The sequence below is a fragment of the Acartia tonsa genome, chromosome 5 (assembly GCF_053477335.1).
Source record: "Acartia tonsa isolate MP-2025a chromosome 5, ASM5347733v1, whole genome shotgun sequence".
In the NCBI taxonomy this organism is placed as follows: Eukaryota; Metazoa; Arthropoda; class Copepoda; order Calanoida; family Acartiidae; genus Acartia; species Acartia tonsa.
In genome coordinates this window covers 46467074-46482656 of record NC_137264.1, presented here as the reverse complement: position 1 = coordinate 46482656, position 15583 = coordinate 46467074, and the positions used below count along the sequence as shown (strand labels likewise).

Genomic DNA, 15583 nt, shown 5'->3' with positions numbered 1-15583 from the left:
TTCAAATTTGGGCGGTTTCTCTCAAAGTGCCTAGTTGAGCACAGGACTCCCTTTCCATCAATTTGACATATATTTAAACAAGGATGACAACATCCATAAGTAGGGAAGCTCAAAAATAATGAATGGATATCGGGAAAAAATTTACTATAGACCAGTGTGATACAATAAACATTAAACTTGATAAAATAGGAAAATAACAGAAACTTTAAAATCACACAAACTTTAAAATCACGAAAAATTTAAAATCTATGAATTGATATAGCACCGCAATTAATGGACAAATCTTTATGAAACTTGATGGAAATATAAGTATTTTCATTCCTTGATAATTTCAGCCATCAATCCTGAATAGGAATCAAGAAAATCTTGAAAACCTAAAAATCTAGAAATCGATCTAGCACCCCAGTTAATAAACAAATCTTAATAAAACTTGGTGAACAAATTAGAATGTAAAATCAACTGATCCTTGAAAATTTCAGCCCTCTATCTTGAAAGAAAATCACGAAAACTTAAAAATCTAGGAATCGATCTAACACCCCAAATAACAATAACAATGTATAGATTAGATGGGCATATGTCATTGGAATCTTCCCTAAAAATTTCAGCTGTCTATCTTGAAGAGGAGCCAAGAAAATCACGTTTCCTCCAATTCATTAATTACGGACGGACATTCGGAATTATAAAGTAGCTTCTTTATCACAGCTAGCTTAAGCCAGGTACAGGTTTACCTGAGCACGCCAAAGAAACTAACTAGCAGGGGTGTTCTAGGAAGGTATTGTGAGTTCATAACCACTCTTACTTAAATCGTAGCTGTAGCTTCCCTACTATGATTTTTTTCAAAATACATTTTCTTGGCTGCTGGGTTTCAATTTTTTTTCTACTATAAAATAAAAAGAATTGTTTATTTCAGCGAGCTGGTTTACAAAGTTTAAAGAGCAAATCTAACTGTTAACTGGATATTTCAATCATATAATCTAATCCATCAATGAAAAATAATAAAAATTCATAATCTTTTACTAATTATAAAATTTTAAACAGTATACTTTTAAAGTTATATAATCTACATTTAGGCTAATAAACCATCCTTATCTTTAATTTAATTGATGAAAGCAATGATAAAAGCCTGGTGAATCTGTATCAGATTGTCCCAGAATATTTTTGAGACAATTCTGAAACACCAAGTCTATTTTTCATTTCTCTACTGCAAATTATATCTTTGAAGTCACAGATAAATAAGATTATTTTAAACTTAATCATCTAAACTAGGATATGTCTAAAACAAGTATACTGAAATAATCCTTACACTAACAGGTAAATATGGCAAGGACTGTGTCCATTGTGACAAAAAAGACAAGAAGACTAGGTGATACTAAAATAGTTTACATAGTATAACTAATTCTCAAAAAATACGCTGCTAGAGCTATACTACACAACAAGAACAAACTTCTTAGTAGAAAATATATTTTACTTTATTCAAGCCTTCTCAATTTTAATCATTTGAGAGTTTCTGTATATTTAATGAATGTGAACTATAACATTAACAATCCTGTGTTTCCAACTGGCACATGCAGTACATGTTGAAATATCTTAAGTAGTGCCAAACTGGTAATTTAACTAAGGTACTTGCTATGCTTGATTATGAAGATCTTATTCTGCAAAGAAATACCTGATCAGATGATAAAACAGAACAGAAATGCAATTGTAATATTAGTTTGACTGCAAGATCCCAAAGATTGAAAAAAAATACAGGTCTGTATAGATCATCTGAATTAGTATATCAGATTCTAAATAATAAAACACCTTAAAAAAAGAAAAGACCTTTTTTTAATAATTTGTTCAACAAACAAGAAATAGGTTCTGGTATCAATCATCAATGTAAACTGCGAACCAAAAAAATAGGCAAATCCGAATTTTCAAAATTGCAGCTTCATTATTCATTTGGGACGGATTTACTGTAAATATAATATGTAGATGCATCTTTTTGTTACAAGTTTCCACCGTTGATTTTTTATTAATCAGCACTAATGAAGCACAAGATCTCAAAAACAGCATTTTGGGTAAAAACTGGTGAACCAAAAAGATATGCAAATCCAAAACAAATCAATGGAAAAACGATTTTTTTGCACTTTTCTTCTGTTTTAAAGATTGATTCTGATAAAATCACAATTTTTTAAAGGATTTATGCATTAATTATTATGAAATGTAGTATAAGGTAGAAATTAATGATTTTTTAAAATAAGAAATATTAGAAAAAAAGAAATTCAATCCCTATCACTTTAGAGGTCAGCTGCTGACCTCCAGTTTAATGGATGTAGCCTAATACATGTTAAAGATAAAAATTACCCTGAAAAGTATACAAAAATGCTTTTTAATGTGTTAAAAAAAAACATTTTAAAATCTTGATTTTGAGGATGATGTCCTTTCAGATGCTCCTATTGGTGATGATGGTGAGCCAAATGTTATTTAAGTACATGCCCATTACAACAACTTGTCTATTAACCTATGTACCATTTTTTGTAGTCATAGCAATCTCCAATGGAGCCAACCGACAAGAAATATAAACATCTTCTAAAAACGACAGTATTTACCTTATGCATTTGAGTAATTAAAATTGCAATTTTTTTGTTTTTTAATCCTGCTTGGCTGGAGGCTGCTATGAATACAAAAATTGGACCATAGTTCAATATATAAGTTGTCATCATGGTCATGCACTTTGATAACATTTGGCTCACCATCACAACCCATAGGAGCATCTTAAAGGCCATCATCCTCAAAATCAAGATTTTAAAATGGATTTTTTTAACACATTAAAAATCATTTTTGTATACTTTTGGTAGTAATTATTATTTTCAATATGTATTTAGCTTCATCCATAAGACTGGAGGTCAGCAACTGTCCTCTGAAGTGATAGGGGTCGAATTTCTTTTTTTCAAATATTTCTTATTTTAAAAAATCATTAATTTCTACCTTATACTACATTTCATAATAATTAATGCATAAATCCCTTAAAAAATTGTTGGTTTATCAGAATCAATCTTTAAAACAGAAGAAAGATGCAAAATAATCGTTTTTCTATTGATTTGTTTTGGATTTGCATATCTTTTTGGTTCACCAGTTTTTACCCAAAATGCTGTTTTTAAGATCTTGTGCTTCAGTGGTGCTGATTAATAAAAAATTAACGGTGGAAACTTGTAACAAAAAGATGCATCTACATTTTATATTTACAGTAAAATCATCCTAAATGAATATTAAAGCTGCTATTCTGCAAATTCAGATTTGCCTATTTTTTTGGTTCGCAGTTTAATTTGAGTCAATTATCTGATCATATTGTTTAACATGCACTGATATTACCTGTCAGAAACTCTCAAATGATTAAAATTGAGAAGGCTTGAATAAAGCAAAATATAATTTCTACTAAGAAGTTTGTTCATGTTGTGTAGTATAGCTCTAAAAGAATATTATATGATTGAAATATGCAGTTAACAGTTAGATTTGCTCTTTTAAACATGTAAACAAGCTCGCTGAAACAAACAATTCAATTCATAATTATAGTAGAAAGAAAAATTGAAACCCAGCAGCCAAGAAAATGTATTTTGAAAAAAATCATAGTAGGGAAGCTACAGCTACGATTTAAGTAAGAGTGGTTATGAACTCACAATACCTTCCTAGAACACCCCTGCTAGTTAGTTTCTTTGGCGTGCTCAGGTAAACCTGTACCTGGCTTAAGCTAGCTGTGTGGGCGAGGCTGACAGCCCGAGACCAAAACCAGTCCGAGTCCACCAGCCCAGGAAAACTAAGGGGAGCAGTAGTGTCCCCTTTTCTGTCCATTCACCCTAAATAATTCTAGTTTAGTCTTGTTAATCTTTCTAGGTTTACCCTTGACGTCACCCTTATATCCCCGCTAGAGCCGCAGCTCTTAGAGGGATTTTTATGGGGCGAGTTAGAGTTTCCCTTTCTCTTTATTCCTGAAATGGTTTAGATTAGTATAGCTGGGTCCAGTCTTCCTAAAACTAGTTTATAAAGGTTAGTAGGGAAAGATTTGGTGAAAGTGTAGAACGCAGGAGATAAAACATGCGCGCGCTTAATTTCTTCAAAGGGAAAGTTTTCAGTTGAAGATAAAACATCAAACTGTTGATTAAAATGTCTTTTAATGCAAACATGGAACTTTGGACTGAGATGAGTGAACGTTTACAAGGCCTACGAGCGGCTCTGATGAATAAGGCTCGGACTGACGAGGAATATGTCAAGAGAGAGGTTGCAAAAAGTCTGTATAAGAATGGATATCTAACAACCCAGCTAGAGTACAGCCGACCTACCCCTGAGCAACCTGCGGATGCCCAAGCTGATGAGTTGGCAGTGCTCCAGCACGAGGTTGATATGCATGAAGCTACGAGTATCGCTATTTAAGGCTTTCAGCCTTAAGTACCTAGTTAAAACTGATTTAATTTTCAAAAAATTCAGATTAACTACCTAGTTTTATCATGAGAAATGTTGGAGTCCTATCTATCATTTAAGAAAGTCTAACTCTAATAAATCTGATAAAAATCTAATGTAACTTGTTATTTATACTGTACCATAACCTGCATAGTAGTTGGATGTTTGCCTGTCAGTAACTCTTAAATGTCTTAAGTGCGCTGTTTAACACTCATACAATCATACGATTAAGTTATCCTTATTTTAATTTGGCTAGGTTTTAGCCACCTTAACTTGCAAGGTTTTTGCAAGTGAGAATCAGCTAGTTTTCCTAGTTTATATGTAATAATATTGCAAGGTTTTTGCAATTTCTTTTTCCTGTGTGTTAATGTTTTCCGCGACTATTAAATTTTTACCTAAAGATATTTGGCTAGGTTTTAGCAATTCCCGACTTGCAAGATTTTTGCAAGTATAATCATAGCTAGGTATTCTAGCTTTCGTTACCTAGGTATTTTTGCAAGATTTTTGCAAATGCTGGTCGACTAGTTTTTCTAGTCTTATAATATAATGGGCTTATTTTCATTCTAAATAATCGAATCTACGCGTTGCTTTAATAAACTTAAGTACGTTATCAAGGTTAAGGGTGGGTAAATCTATAACTCGCAAGAAAATATGTCCTAGATGTTGTTGTCTTGCATGGCTGAAGGCTGGGCATTCTGTTAGATAGTGTTCTACCGTTTCAGCATCGTCAAATTCTTCGCACTGTTTGCATGTAGGTGCGGCCTCTATTTTCATATTGTTCAGATGGTAGCCAAGTGTTGCATGGCCTGTATAGATTTGTGTGATCATGTTCATCATCCTTCTCGGTTTTGTTATCAGTTTTCTCCACAAACCATTCTTGACACTGGGTAGCATCATTTTTGTTTGTCTACATGTTGTGATCTTCTCCCATTCTTTCTGCCAGTTTTTGAAGGTGAAGTCTTTAATTTCAGCTTTTATATTTGCATCTGAAATGGGGATGCATTCTCCAGGTGTGTGTATTTTCATCATTGCCCCTAGCTTCGCTTTTCTATCGGCCACCTCGTTTCCAAGGTGGCCTTCGTGTCCAGGTACCCAGGCCACTAGCACTCTGTTGTCTTCTCCAAGTTTGTTTAACAGTCTTTTGGTCTCAAAGATAACTTTGCTTCTTATTTGATAATTTTGAATTGCTGTTATAGCAGAGGTGTTATCAAGGTAGAAATTTACCGTCCTGTTCCTTATGTTGTTAGATATGAGTGTGAAGGCTGCTTCTGCCAGTGCTAACAATTCAGCTTGATATACCGTTGTATGGCTACCCAGGTGTTGGGCGCCACTGATCTTAAGTCCTCCTCCAGTAATAATGTAGCCAAATCCTGCTCTTCCTGCCATCTTGCTGCCATCTGTGAAGCATGTAATTACTTCCTGGTCCTTTGTTCCTGGCTTCAGGTTACTTTCTCTAGCTTCTTGTCTAGTGCCAATCTTTGTTTTAAAGTGTGTAGGTACAAACTGTGTATGTACCATTCTGTCTCTTGGTAAAAAGATTGTTTTAATGTTCTTTGCCAGCTTACGTATAATAACTGCATGTGATTTTTCACTGACTATTTCAGCCTGCTGCACTGTCCAACTGTTGTTCCATATCAGTCTTTTGTAGGTGTTGATACTTTGTGCCTGAAGGTGGAAGACTATAGGTTCTAGTCCCAGCATCACTTCCATCCCCGCCGTGGGGGTGGACTTCATACTGTTAAGTATGGCCAGACAACCTTTCCTTTGTACTCTCTCCAGTCTTTTTCTGTTCTTTCCATTTAGTCTACCTGAGATACCTTCAATCCAGATCATAGCTGCATACGTCAGGACTGGTCTCACTACTGCTGTGTAAAGCCATCTGCATATCCTTGGGTTGAGTCCCCAATTCTTGGATATCATCCGTCTGCAATACATCATGGACATGGTTGCTTTGTCTGTTATGTTCCTTATATGAAGATCCCATTTGAGATCACTTCTGAATGTTATTCCAAGATATTTCATGCTTGATACATACTCCAGCTCAGTTTCATTCATGTAAATTTTTGGTAGTACAGGATTTTTCTTGTTGGTAAACAGCATCAGTTTGGTTTTGCTTGCTGAGAAGCTCAGTCTGTGGTCTTTAGCCCATTCCTCCAGTATGTGTATGTCTCTCTGTATATTTTGTGCACAAGATATTTCATCCCAGCCGATTGAGATGTCAAGTATGTCATCCGCAAAAATGTAGAGGTCTGTTGGGTTTCTTTCTGGCATTCTATCACTTAGGTTCTGCTGATTATTATTCCATAGGTGAACGCTTGCTACGGATCCTTGTGGTGTGCCTCTAGTTGTTTGCTTGGAAACCATGACGTCATCATGCATAGCTGTCACTTTTCTGTTTTTAAGCATTGCTTCTGTCCACATTACAGTTTGTCTTGATGCTCCCATCCGCTCCAGGTTATGTATCATCATATTTATGGAGGCGTTGTTGAAGGCGGCGTCGATGTCTGCGAACAGAGCAATCGCACACTCGCCATTCAACTTTGCCTTCTGGATTTTCGCCACTACTGCGTGGAGACAGTCCTCTGTATTGGTGCTTTCCTTGTATGAGAATATTTTCTTGCTTGTTTTAGATCTAAGATGATTTTCACTAACTTCCCAGTAAAGTGTTCTTTCTAAACCCTTTAATAGGAAGCTAGAAAGGCTAATGGGTCTTTTAGATTTAGGATCGAGGCTGTCTTTTTTACCAGGTTTATCAATGAACGCTACCCTGGTGTCTAGCCAGGTTCTAGGGCACTTACTTTCCCTCACACTTCTACGCCACATCTTCACAATGTCCCCCCCAATGATTTCGATACTTTTCTGTAAATGACACGGATAAATGCCGTCCATACCCGGAGATTTAAACGGCTTGAAAGATTTCAATGAATTAGTAACTGTTTCAATATTAATAACTCTTTCAATATCAATAAAATTATTATTATTACTATGGTCATATGGTTCCGTATGTCTGTCATCTTGTTCGTCCGGAAAATGTGTATTTAATAAGACATTTAAGGTATCCTTGATGTTTTTTGTGTACTCCCCATTAGGTTTTCTCACAGTACCCAGCTCTCTGTTGTTGTTCATCTTCATCAGTTTCTGTATCCTGGCTGCTGCATCAAGTCTGTCCATTTCCTGGCACATATTGTACCAGGCCTTTTTCTTAGCTGATTTAACTAATGTATCATGCCTATTTCTAACCGCCCTATATTCTGCTGCTCTTTCTTCGTTATTAAATCTACCTACCCTTCTTCTATGGAGGTTAACTAATTTCTTACTAGCCTCAAGGTTCGAGCTCCACCATTGTGGATGATTTTTTGTTCTTTTCTTAACACTAGGACAACTATCATTGTAAGCACCTATGATATCATCCCTGAGCTGGTCTGCAGCTGTATCTAAGTCTACCAAATCAACATTACCTCTTTTATTCCGCTTTTCTTGTAGAATCTCCTTGTATCTCCGCCAGTTGGTTTTCTTTATACATCTAAAATTATCAGAGTTATTTATGTTAATATTTTCAGTTAGCTCGAAATCTAAATACGCATGATCCGAAAAAGATTCAATATCACTGACCCTCCATCCAACGACCCTATTAATCAAAACGTCCGAGACAAAAGTTATGTCTAAAACCTCGCCTCTCAAGATGTTAGAAAAAGTTGGTTTGTTACCTTCATTTAAAACTATAAGGTTTTTTGAAATTATGAATTCAAGTAAGTCTTCTCCCCGTTTTTGGGACTCCGACGAGCCCCAACTCAGATGTCTTGAGTTTACATCTCCCCCAATGATAAGTGGTAAGCTATTAACTCTGGCATATTCAACCAGTTCTATTAGTTTTTTGGCGGGCGGCGATTTTCCCTCCGCCTCTGGTTCACCTGGACAATAAATAGAGCAAAAGATTATTTGTTTATTATTAAACCTGAAAAGAACTGCTGTATGATCCCTATCCGTGAATTGGTTAAGTTGGCAACCCCTAACTTCCTTACTGGTAGCTATACAAGCTCTATTATCATTTTCCTTACTGCAGTACACATTAATATTGTGAAAAAATTTTACCTTATTATTTGAAATGTACGGTTCTTGTACCAAGATAATTTTTCGTCCAAATCCTGTCCGTTGGGCATTTGTTGTCGTCATCGTTGTATCAGTCCGGTCATGGCTCCCAGTTAGCCTGGCCCCACATTGAACTGTGGCAGAGACAGCTTTGTGTAGGTTGGCCTGGGAGATTGGAGTATTATTAGTTGTTAGTGCTGGGTTGGGCATTAGTATCTGGCTCTAATATGCTCTCATACTTCTTGTATGCCTTGTCTCTCAAGTCTTCTTTGACGGCGGTGATCATACCGCCGTCAGACAAGAAGACATATGACATACCGAGCTTCAAGCGGCCTTTTAGCCTGATCAGTTCCTTGAACAGCTTCTCATCCACCTGCAGTCCGACCGTGAAGAAGCCATTCTCCGTGTCTGACAGCTTGTTCTTGGTGATCTCTGTTACCTTGAAATGATAATCCCTGGACTCTCCAGTCTCAGGGTTGACATATTTGTCCTTTATTATCTTGTTCCACAGTTTTATCTTGATCTCCATTGTTGTCAGATCCTCACAGAAGAATTTTGTGTGGATCTTGCCCTTCATACTGCGGTATAGTCTCTCCTGTGGCTTGTAGATTATGAATTTTATGCCCATATCCTTTAGCTCCTCTGTGTGAGGGTCCATCCTTTTGATCTCGTTCTGGACAAATTTGGCCGTGTAGTTGTTGTTACAGGCAATCCAACCTATACGGTTGTTAATTCCACCAAAGATTGAGAGGTCAAAATCTTCGTTACCACTTGTCAGGAATTCACAATACTTATTAACCATGGTGGCATCCACGTGGTCAAAAGCTGCCTGATCGATAGCAATGCTATCATCATCGTAGCGGAATTCATAAATAATGTTGTCAGCTGCCAGGGTTGCATAGCTAGGTCTGCTATGAACTTCATCCATCACTTCTTCTTCAATGAGCTTTGTGATAGATGGTCCACCAGTAGATTCTTCCTTGGCTTTCTTGAGCTTGTTGAATTCAAAGTCTCTCTGTTTTTTGGCAGCACGCTTATCAGCACCAGTTCTCCTTCTCTTCTCCTGAATATCAGATATATCAGATATATTATTTGTAGTTACATTTCTCTCTTTCTCTTTATTCTGTACTTCCGTCTTTCTTTTCTTTTCTCTGCTCTTGACCACAATGAAAGGTTCATTGTCATCATCATCTTCATCATCCATGTCAAGTATAGCTGGGTCTACATAGGTAATGTCTTTAGTGTTCCCTTCCAGGTCCAACTTACTGTCATTTGCAGTCCAATTTAGCTCTGTTATCTCTTCAGTTATTTGTAAGTGTCCAACAGTCTTTCTTATTTCCTCTTTTTGATTGTCTTCTAGACTCATGGCGCTGAGCTCAAGACTATCATCCTTGATCGATTGTGCGTCGTTGTTAAATGAGTCATCATCAATATCAACATAATCATCATTAGTAACATTGGTTCTCGTAGACGAGTCCCTATGTACATTCTGACTTTTTAAGTTCTCAAAGTTCTTGCCTTGGGTCCTTTCGTTTCCGAAACCCCCTGGCATTACCTGTACAGTAGCCCTTTCATCGCCTTCCGCCTGCACAGGATCACTTCCGGCGTGGGTATCGGTAACCATCGGGGATGTTCCGCCCCTAGAGACCGCGCTGCCGCTACCACCGACGCGGCCCCCATCTCTGCTTGATTTCTTGGCTTGGTTCATTTTTGAAAGAAGTTCTGCAAGATTAATTTGTTATTAACCATAGACAGTTAATTTTAATTAATCCTGGTGGAGAAAGGAAAAGAAAGTAGAGGGATAGATGAAGGAACTGACAAGAGTCTGAGATCTTAAGCTACATAACATAACATCCTACTTGAATCCAATAGCTTAAAATAAGGGAAGTAAGTAAGCTATGGAAGAAGAAAAGGAATGAAGGATTTTGTCCTAAACACAAAATAAAAACTGGAAAAACCCTGACTCACTTTTTAAAAATAGTCGCTACTAATTAAAAAGTTTAACAAAATTTACTAATTTTCACCATTGTTTGATAAAATTTGAACTTGAACTTGAAAATTTGCGGTGACGCTTAAAATAAGTGTACACAATGGTGACCCTAGCGACTCCTTACGGCGATACGTGTAACTAATCGAGACAGGGTTGCCGTCAATCATAATCGTTGGTTGTACTTTTCATCTTTATTTCCATTTAAAAACCAAAATAATCTTACTGTTGTTTGGGGGGGGTGAAGGTAAAAATTTTAATTTTATGTTAACATCTCTTTTTGTGAAATTTTTTGTAAGAGTACCATTTTTAGGGGAAAAGGATGTGAAAATTTTCCTAATTAGACAACCAGTGGTACTCAAATATGGCGACCGTGGTATGACAGTAATTTTCTTGAAAATCACGCAACCTCGTTCCTTATAGTTAAATCTCTTAATATTAAGATGATCCAACTACAAGTTTGGCCCTAGTTCTTTATAACCTAATTGAGAGATGTTAACTCCTAGCTTAATTTGACTATTTTACACTTGTAAGATTTGTAAAGTAGTGTCTACACACCTTTTAGTTGGGTCCCCTGGACCGTAAGCCCCCGTGCCTCGACAAGGCTTGGTGTATCTACGACCCTCTCTTAACCCACCTAGACTGATGCTCCCTTTCGAGCGGCTAGGCAAGGGAGGGCACACGGGGGAAATCTAAAAACAAGCCTAACTGGCTATAAATATTATGATTCACAGAGCAACGACGTCTGATGGGCCTTTTTATTTACATACTCTAGAAGTATGTTTCTAATGATTTTGTAAACTGCTTCACCGATAGATTTTAGGGAATCCAAGATATTCAAAAAAGTGTTTGGGTTACACCCCAACTTCGATAAAAAAAAACAATGTCTTAACAAGGATGACAACATCCATGAAAGCAAAGCTCTGAAAAGGTAGGACATACGAACATTAATACTTGTAGTGTGTTACAACTGAAAAATCAGAATATAAATGTATACATGTCGAATCAAAATTTTAATTAAATTTGTTAAAAAAAACTGCCTAAATACAGGATAATGACTAAGGACATACTAACGTTTTTAGGACTTGATTATTGAAATGCTTTACTTTTAATATTGTACTTTGATGTCCTAGGAATCAGTATTCTAAAAATCAAATCAATCGGATTAATTCATCACATACAAATTTGTGGTTAAAAAGTTAAAAATCAACATGATTAAAATGGACGTACGGGCATTCGGGTAACGATTATAGAGTTGCTTTCTAAATCGTACCTAACTACTACAGAAACACCATGCAAAGTTTGAAATCGATAGAACAATACTAAAAAGCCTAAATTAAAGAAAAAAGCTATCCGTTCCAGACGGACGGACGGACGGACGGACGGACCGACCCTAATTATAGAAAACCGGGCCCTACATAGCCTTTTTATGTAAAGCACAAAGAGACAACTCCAACCAAGAAAATATTGGGGGGGGAGTGTGCACAAAATCTAAGGGCGAAGACACTAGTTTAACAAAAAATTTATCAGGGAAGAGTAGGGAATCCAAGGGGGTGAGGATGTTAAGGGGTGTTTAGTAGCCCATCCCCATAAACAATTTTTTACTAAAAAAATTTTTTGTAGTTCAATAGATTACATATTTTGACATTGGCTATTCTATTGTGTGATGTCATAATCTGTTGAGGAACTTTAATCATCTTTACCAAAATTTAATAAAAGTAACCACAGTTTTTATCCCAACAAATAAGAGATCCTCGGGTACCAGTATAATTTATAATCCGATGTTCCCTCCCTCCCTAGAACGTTAATGTAGTAATTATGGTAAAAAAACAAACATTAAATTCTTCAACTTTCTAATTTATATTTAAACTTAATTTTCTTCATAACATAAAGATTTTCTATAATTATGGGTCTGCACGTCCGTCAGTACGTCACGGTTAGCTGTTTTCATTAATTTATGCATGTTTGAATTGTCCTATTGATTTCAAACTTTAGATGGTGATTCTTGTAACAGTTAGACAATCTAGAAAGTGTAACAAGTTACCAAAAAGATCGTACATGATGATTTTTAACTTTTTTTGACTACAACTTTTTGTATGATATAATTATTACATTGATCTGATTTTTGTAATAATGATTTCTAGGACAACCAGGTACAATAGGTTAAGCGAAGCACCTCAATGAAAAAAGTCCTAATAATGTAAGTGTGTCCTTAAACTTAATCCTGTATTTAATCAATTTTGCAAAAGTTTATATACAATTCTGTTTTTGACACTTTATAAGTGTTCATGTAATTTTGTTCTGTCGGTAGATTTCAGAGTTTCAGTTTTATGGATGTTGCCATCCTTGGTTAAGAGGAAACAAAATCAGTTTTAAGTTTGTAAGGAGAACAAGAACGAACAACAACATAAGAAACAAATAATAATAATTGTCTTCGCCGTAAACATAGCTTTAATTAATTATTTGCTGCCTTCCTTCAAATAACCAGAAAACTTCCCCCTTCTTAAAAAAATATATTGATAAAAAAAGGGGGGGGGGGGTTGTTTTTACATTTCTATGCCTTAACCCTCCGAGGGGAGGGGGCTATCCATTACCCATTATAACCTATCCTAACCTGCCTAAATAGTAATAAACAACAAACGAAAAACTAAATTAAAAATTTCTAATTATTTCAAATCTATTTATCTACATGGCCTATTTTATTTTAAAATAATCAGTATACATTATTAAATTCATATATTTATACCTCTGTCTGTCCATTTATTTATCTATCCATATATATATCTGTCTATCAATTAATCTATTAACAATTTGAATATTTGAAGTGAGAAAAGTCAAAATTAATTAAACTCATGTAAATGTTGTATTTGCTCAAAAATTACCAATATTACATACATTATCAAACAGTATTTAAACATCCGTTTAAAACAGTAAATTTTTAGTAGTAGGGTAGCTATTTTCGTTTTTTTTCTTATTTTCACATTAGCTTTTCCCCTATTTCTAGCTCCTGTGGGGGGCTCTAACCATGCGGGGCAAATTGCCTAACCCAACTTAACCTAACCTAACCTGAAATAACAAATATCAAAAGCTACTGTGAAAAGACGACTAAACCCACCTTAACAGGTGTGTTATGGACGTATTATAGAATTTTAGCTAATTATAGAATAGTCTTGCAATTCTTACCATCAAATAAATCACTATATTTTTACATGTACTTTATTGAATATGTAAAAGCATGCATACAGATAACTATTAAATAATATTAATATAACTTTGGTAAACCCTTAAAGTGGATATGAAATGTAACCGCGGCGTCCGCACCTAGGGACTAAAACCTGCAGCTACTGAGGGCGACTTAGCAATGCCAAATCTAATATCCAACTGACTTCCAAACCCCATAATTTGCAAGGTGTTTATTTGCAAACAGCAGCTTCCAATGGCTCTCTTAGAGCTAGCAATACCCGTCCTTTGTTAGCTGTCTGTTTTGCTTATATGAGTAAAGCCCCTCTTTCATCCATGCTACAGAGGCGTTGTGACGAAAGGGACTATAACCCTATTTTCTATTGGTCATAGCAGTTATATGTGTTTCTACATTTCCCTTTTTGATTGGCTTTTTAAATTAAGGCCAACAACATACCAATGCCAAGCTGCCCTGAAAAAATATTTTGTTAGTTTATTGGATATTTTGTTTATATTTGTTTTCACCCCTATCCTCTAGAGGCTTTGTTCTCAGAGGTGATAGAAATTTCTATCTCCAACCTAAAAAAAATAGCTAAAAACCACCGTATGATTATTAGCTATATTTCTAAAGGAGTAGCGGTTACCGAGATCTTGGGCTTCAGACGGACATACATTGTTCTATTTTGTATTACACCCTACCACACCCCAACAACCCACTTGATGTTTTTAATAAACCCCTTATAGATTTTAATTTTCAGATGCCCCTGGCAAAATTCTTTGCACGCCATCTGATGCTTTGGATAAAGTAAACAACCCCAAAATTTACATCTGTTTTAAATGCAATAAGAGATGTAAAAATTAATGTGCGCTTCACGCAACCAGCGACAAGTATTGAGCTAGTGGCTGTTTGTTTATCCTATTATATAAAGTCATAAGCCTTTTTTGTCTGTAGCGAAGGATCTTGCTAAAAGCTGAACCAACATGATTCTCCTTTACAGTGAAGCTTTTATAGGTCCAATGAAGGTTTTTAACTATTTTGGGAGAGGGTTTTTTTAACCTTCCCAATAAAAATGACCCGATATGACACCAACAAATTATATTTTTAAAACTCAAATTAAAAATGGGAGGGGATCGACTTTTACCCCTCCCACTATAATGGCCCTAGAGGCTTCTAGGGGCGTAGCCGCTAGATCTATTGTAAAACAATTTCAATATTCTTTTCTGTTTATAAATTTTAGTATGAATGTTTGAAAGAAAACTGCTCCTTTATATTTCATCTTTAATTTAAATTTATTAGCATATATACAATCTAATATTAGAACAGTTATTGCATCGTATTATAGACAGTTTTCCGCAGATATTAAAATTAAAAATTATAAATTTAAAACCAGGTTTGACAGCCCCAAAGGGTTGAAGGTTGGTATAACAAAACTGGCATTAATCTTATGATTTTTATTTCAATATTCTTGGGAAATTGTGTGTAATTCTGTTTTTTTTTTTTTGTATGCCTGAGAACCAGTTCTAATCCAGTTGATCGGTTTCGAAGCCATACTAGCAATAAATTTCTGGTAAATATGTTTGTTTACTAAACCTTTATGCCTTGTTAAATATTGATTATTATTGATATAAATGTAATTAAGACAAATAAAAAAGTTTAGATGTGAAATTGGCAAAAAATGGATGAATAATTGACAATTTTGGATGTATTAATGCCATTGTTAGATGTATATTTGTCAGCATAACTACGATATATAGCAAATTATTGTCGAATTTACATCCAGACAAACAATTTTGACAAAAATTTCTGCCAGTTTCAGTCACAATCAAAAGTTTATCAAATATTATTAAGTAATTTGTATGCGCATTTGTGCATGTTTACAAAGGTCTCACAAA

At 35.4% G+C, this 15583-nt stretch overlaps 2 protein-coding genes across 3 annotated transcripts; both read right to left on the bottom strand.

Moving 5' to 3' along the window:
* Positions 1-3739: 3739 nt before the first annotated feature.
* On the bottom strand, positions 3740-10266 carry LOC145319639 (uncharacterized). 2 transcript variants are annotated; one of them, XM_080161911.1, is made up of 4 exons: positions 10079-10266; positions 8527-9586; positions 7893-7957; positions 3740-3833 (listed from the first exon to the last, which is right to left on the bottom strand). In XM_080161911.1, exons 1-2 carry the CDS (start codon positions 10229-10231, stop codon positions 8708-8710), a joined length of 1032 nt encoding a protein of 343 aa, XP_080018037.1. In that variant the 5' UTR covers positions 10232-10266; the 3' UTR covers positions 3740-3833; positions 7893-7957; positions 8527-8707. The 2 variants fall into 2 exon arrangements, with proteins under 2 accessions (XP_080018037.1, XP_080018036.1); XM_080161910.1 differs by having other exon boundaries at positions 7893-9586.
* Positions 4993-8594, bottom strand: LOC145320172 (uncharacterized). Its single transcript, XM_080162612.1, has 2 exons — positions 8527-8594; positions 4993-7957 (listed from the first exon to the last, which is right to left on the bottom strand). The coding sequence occupies exons 1-2, from the start codon at positions 8592-8594 to the stop codon at positions 4993-4995; spliced, it is 3033 nt and encodes a 1010-aa protein (XP_080018738.1).
* Positions 10267-15583: the final 5317 nt, after the last annotated feature.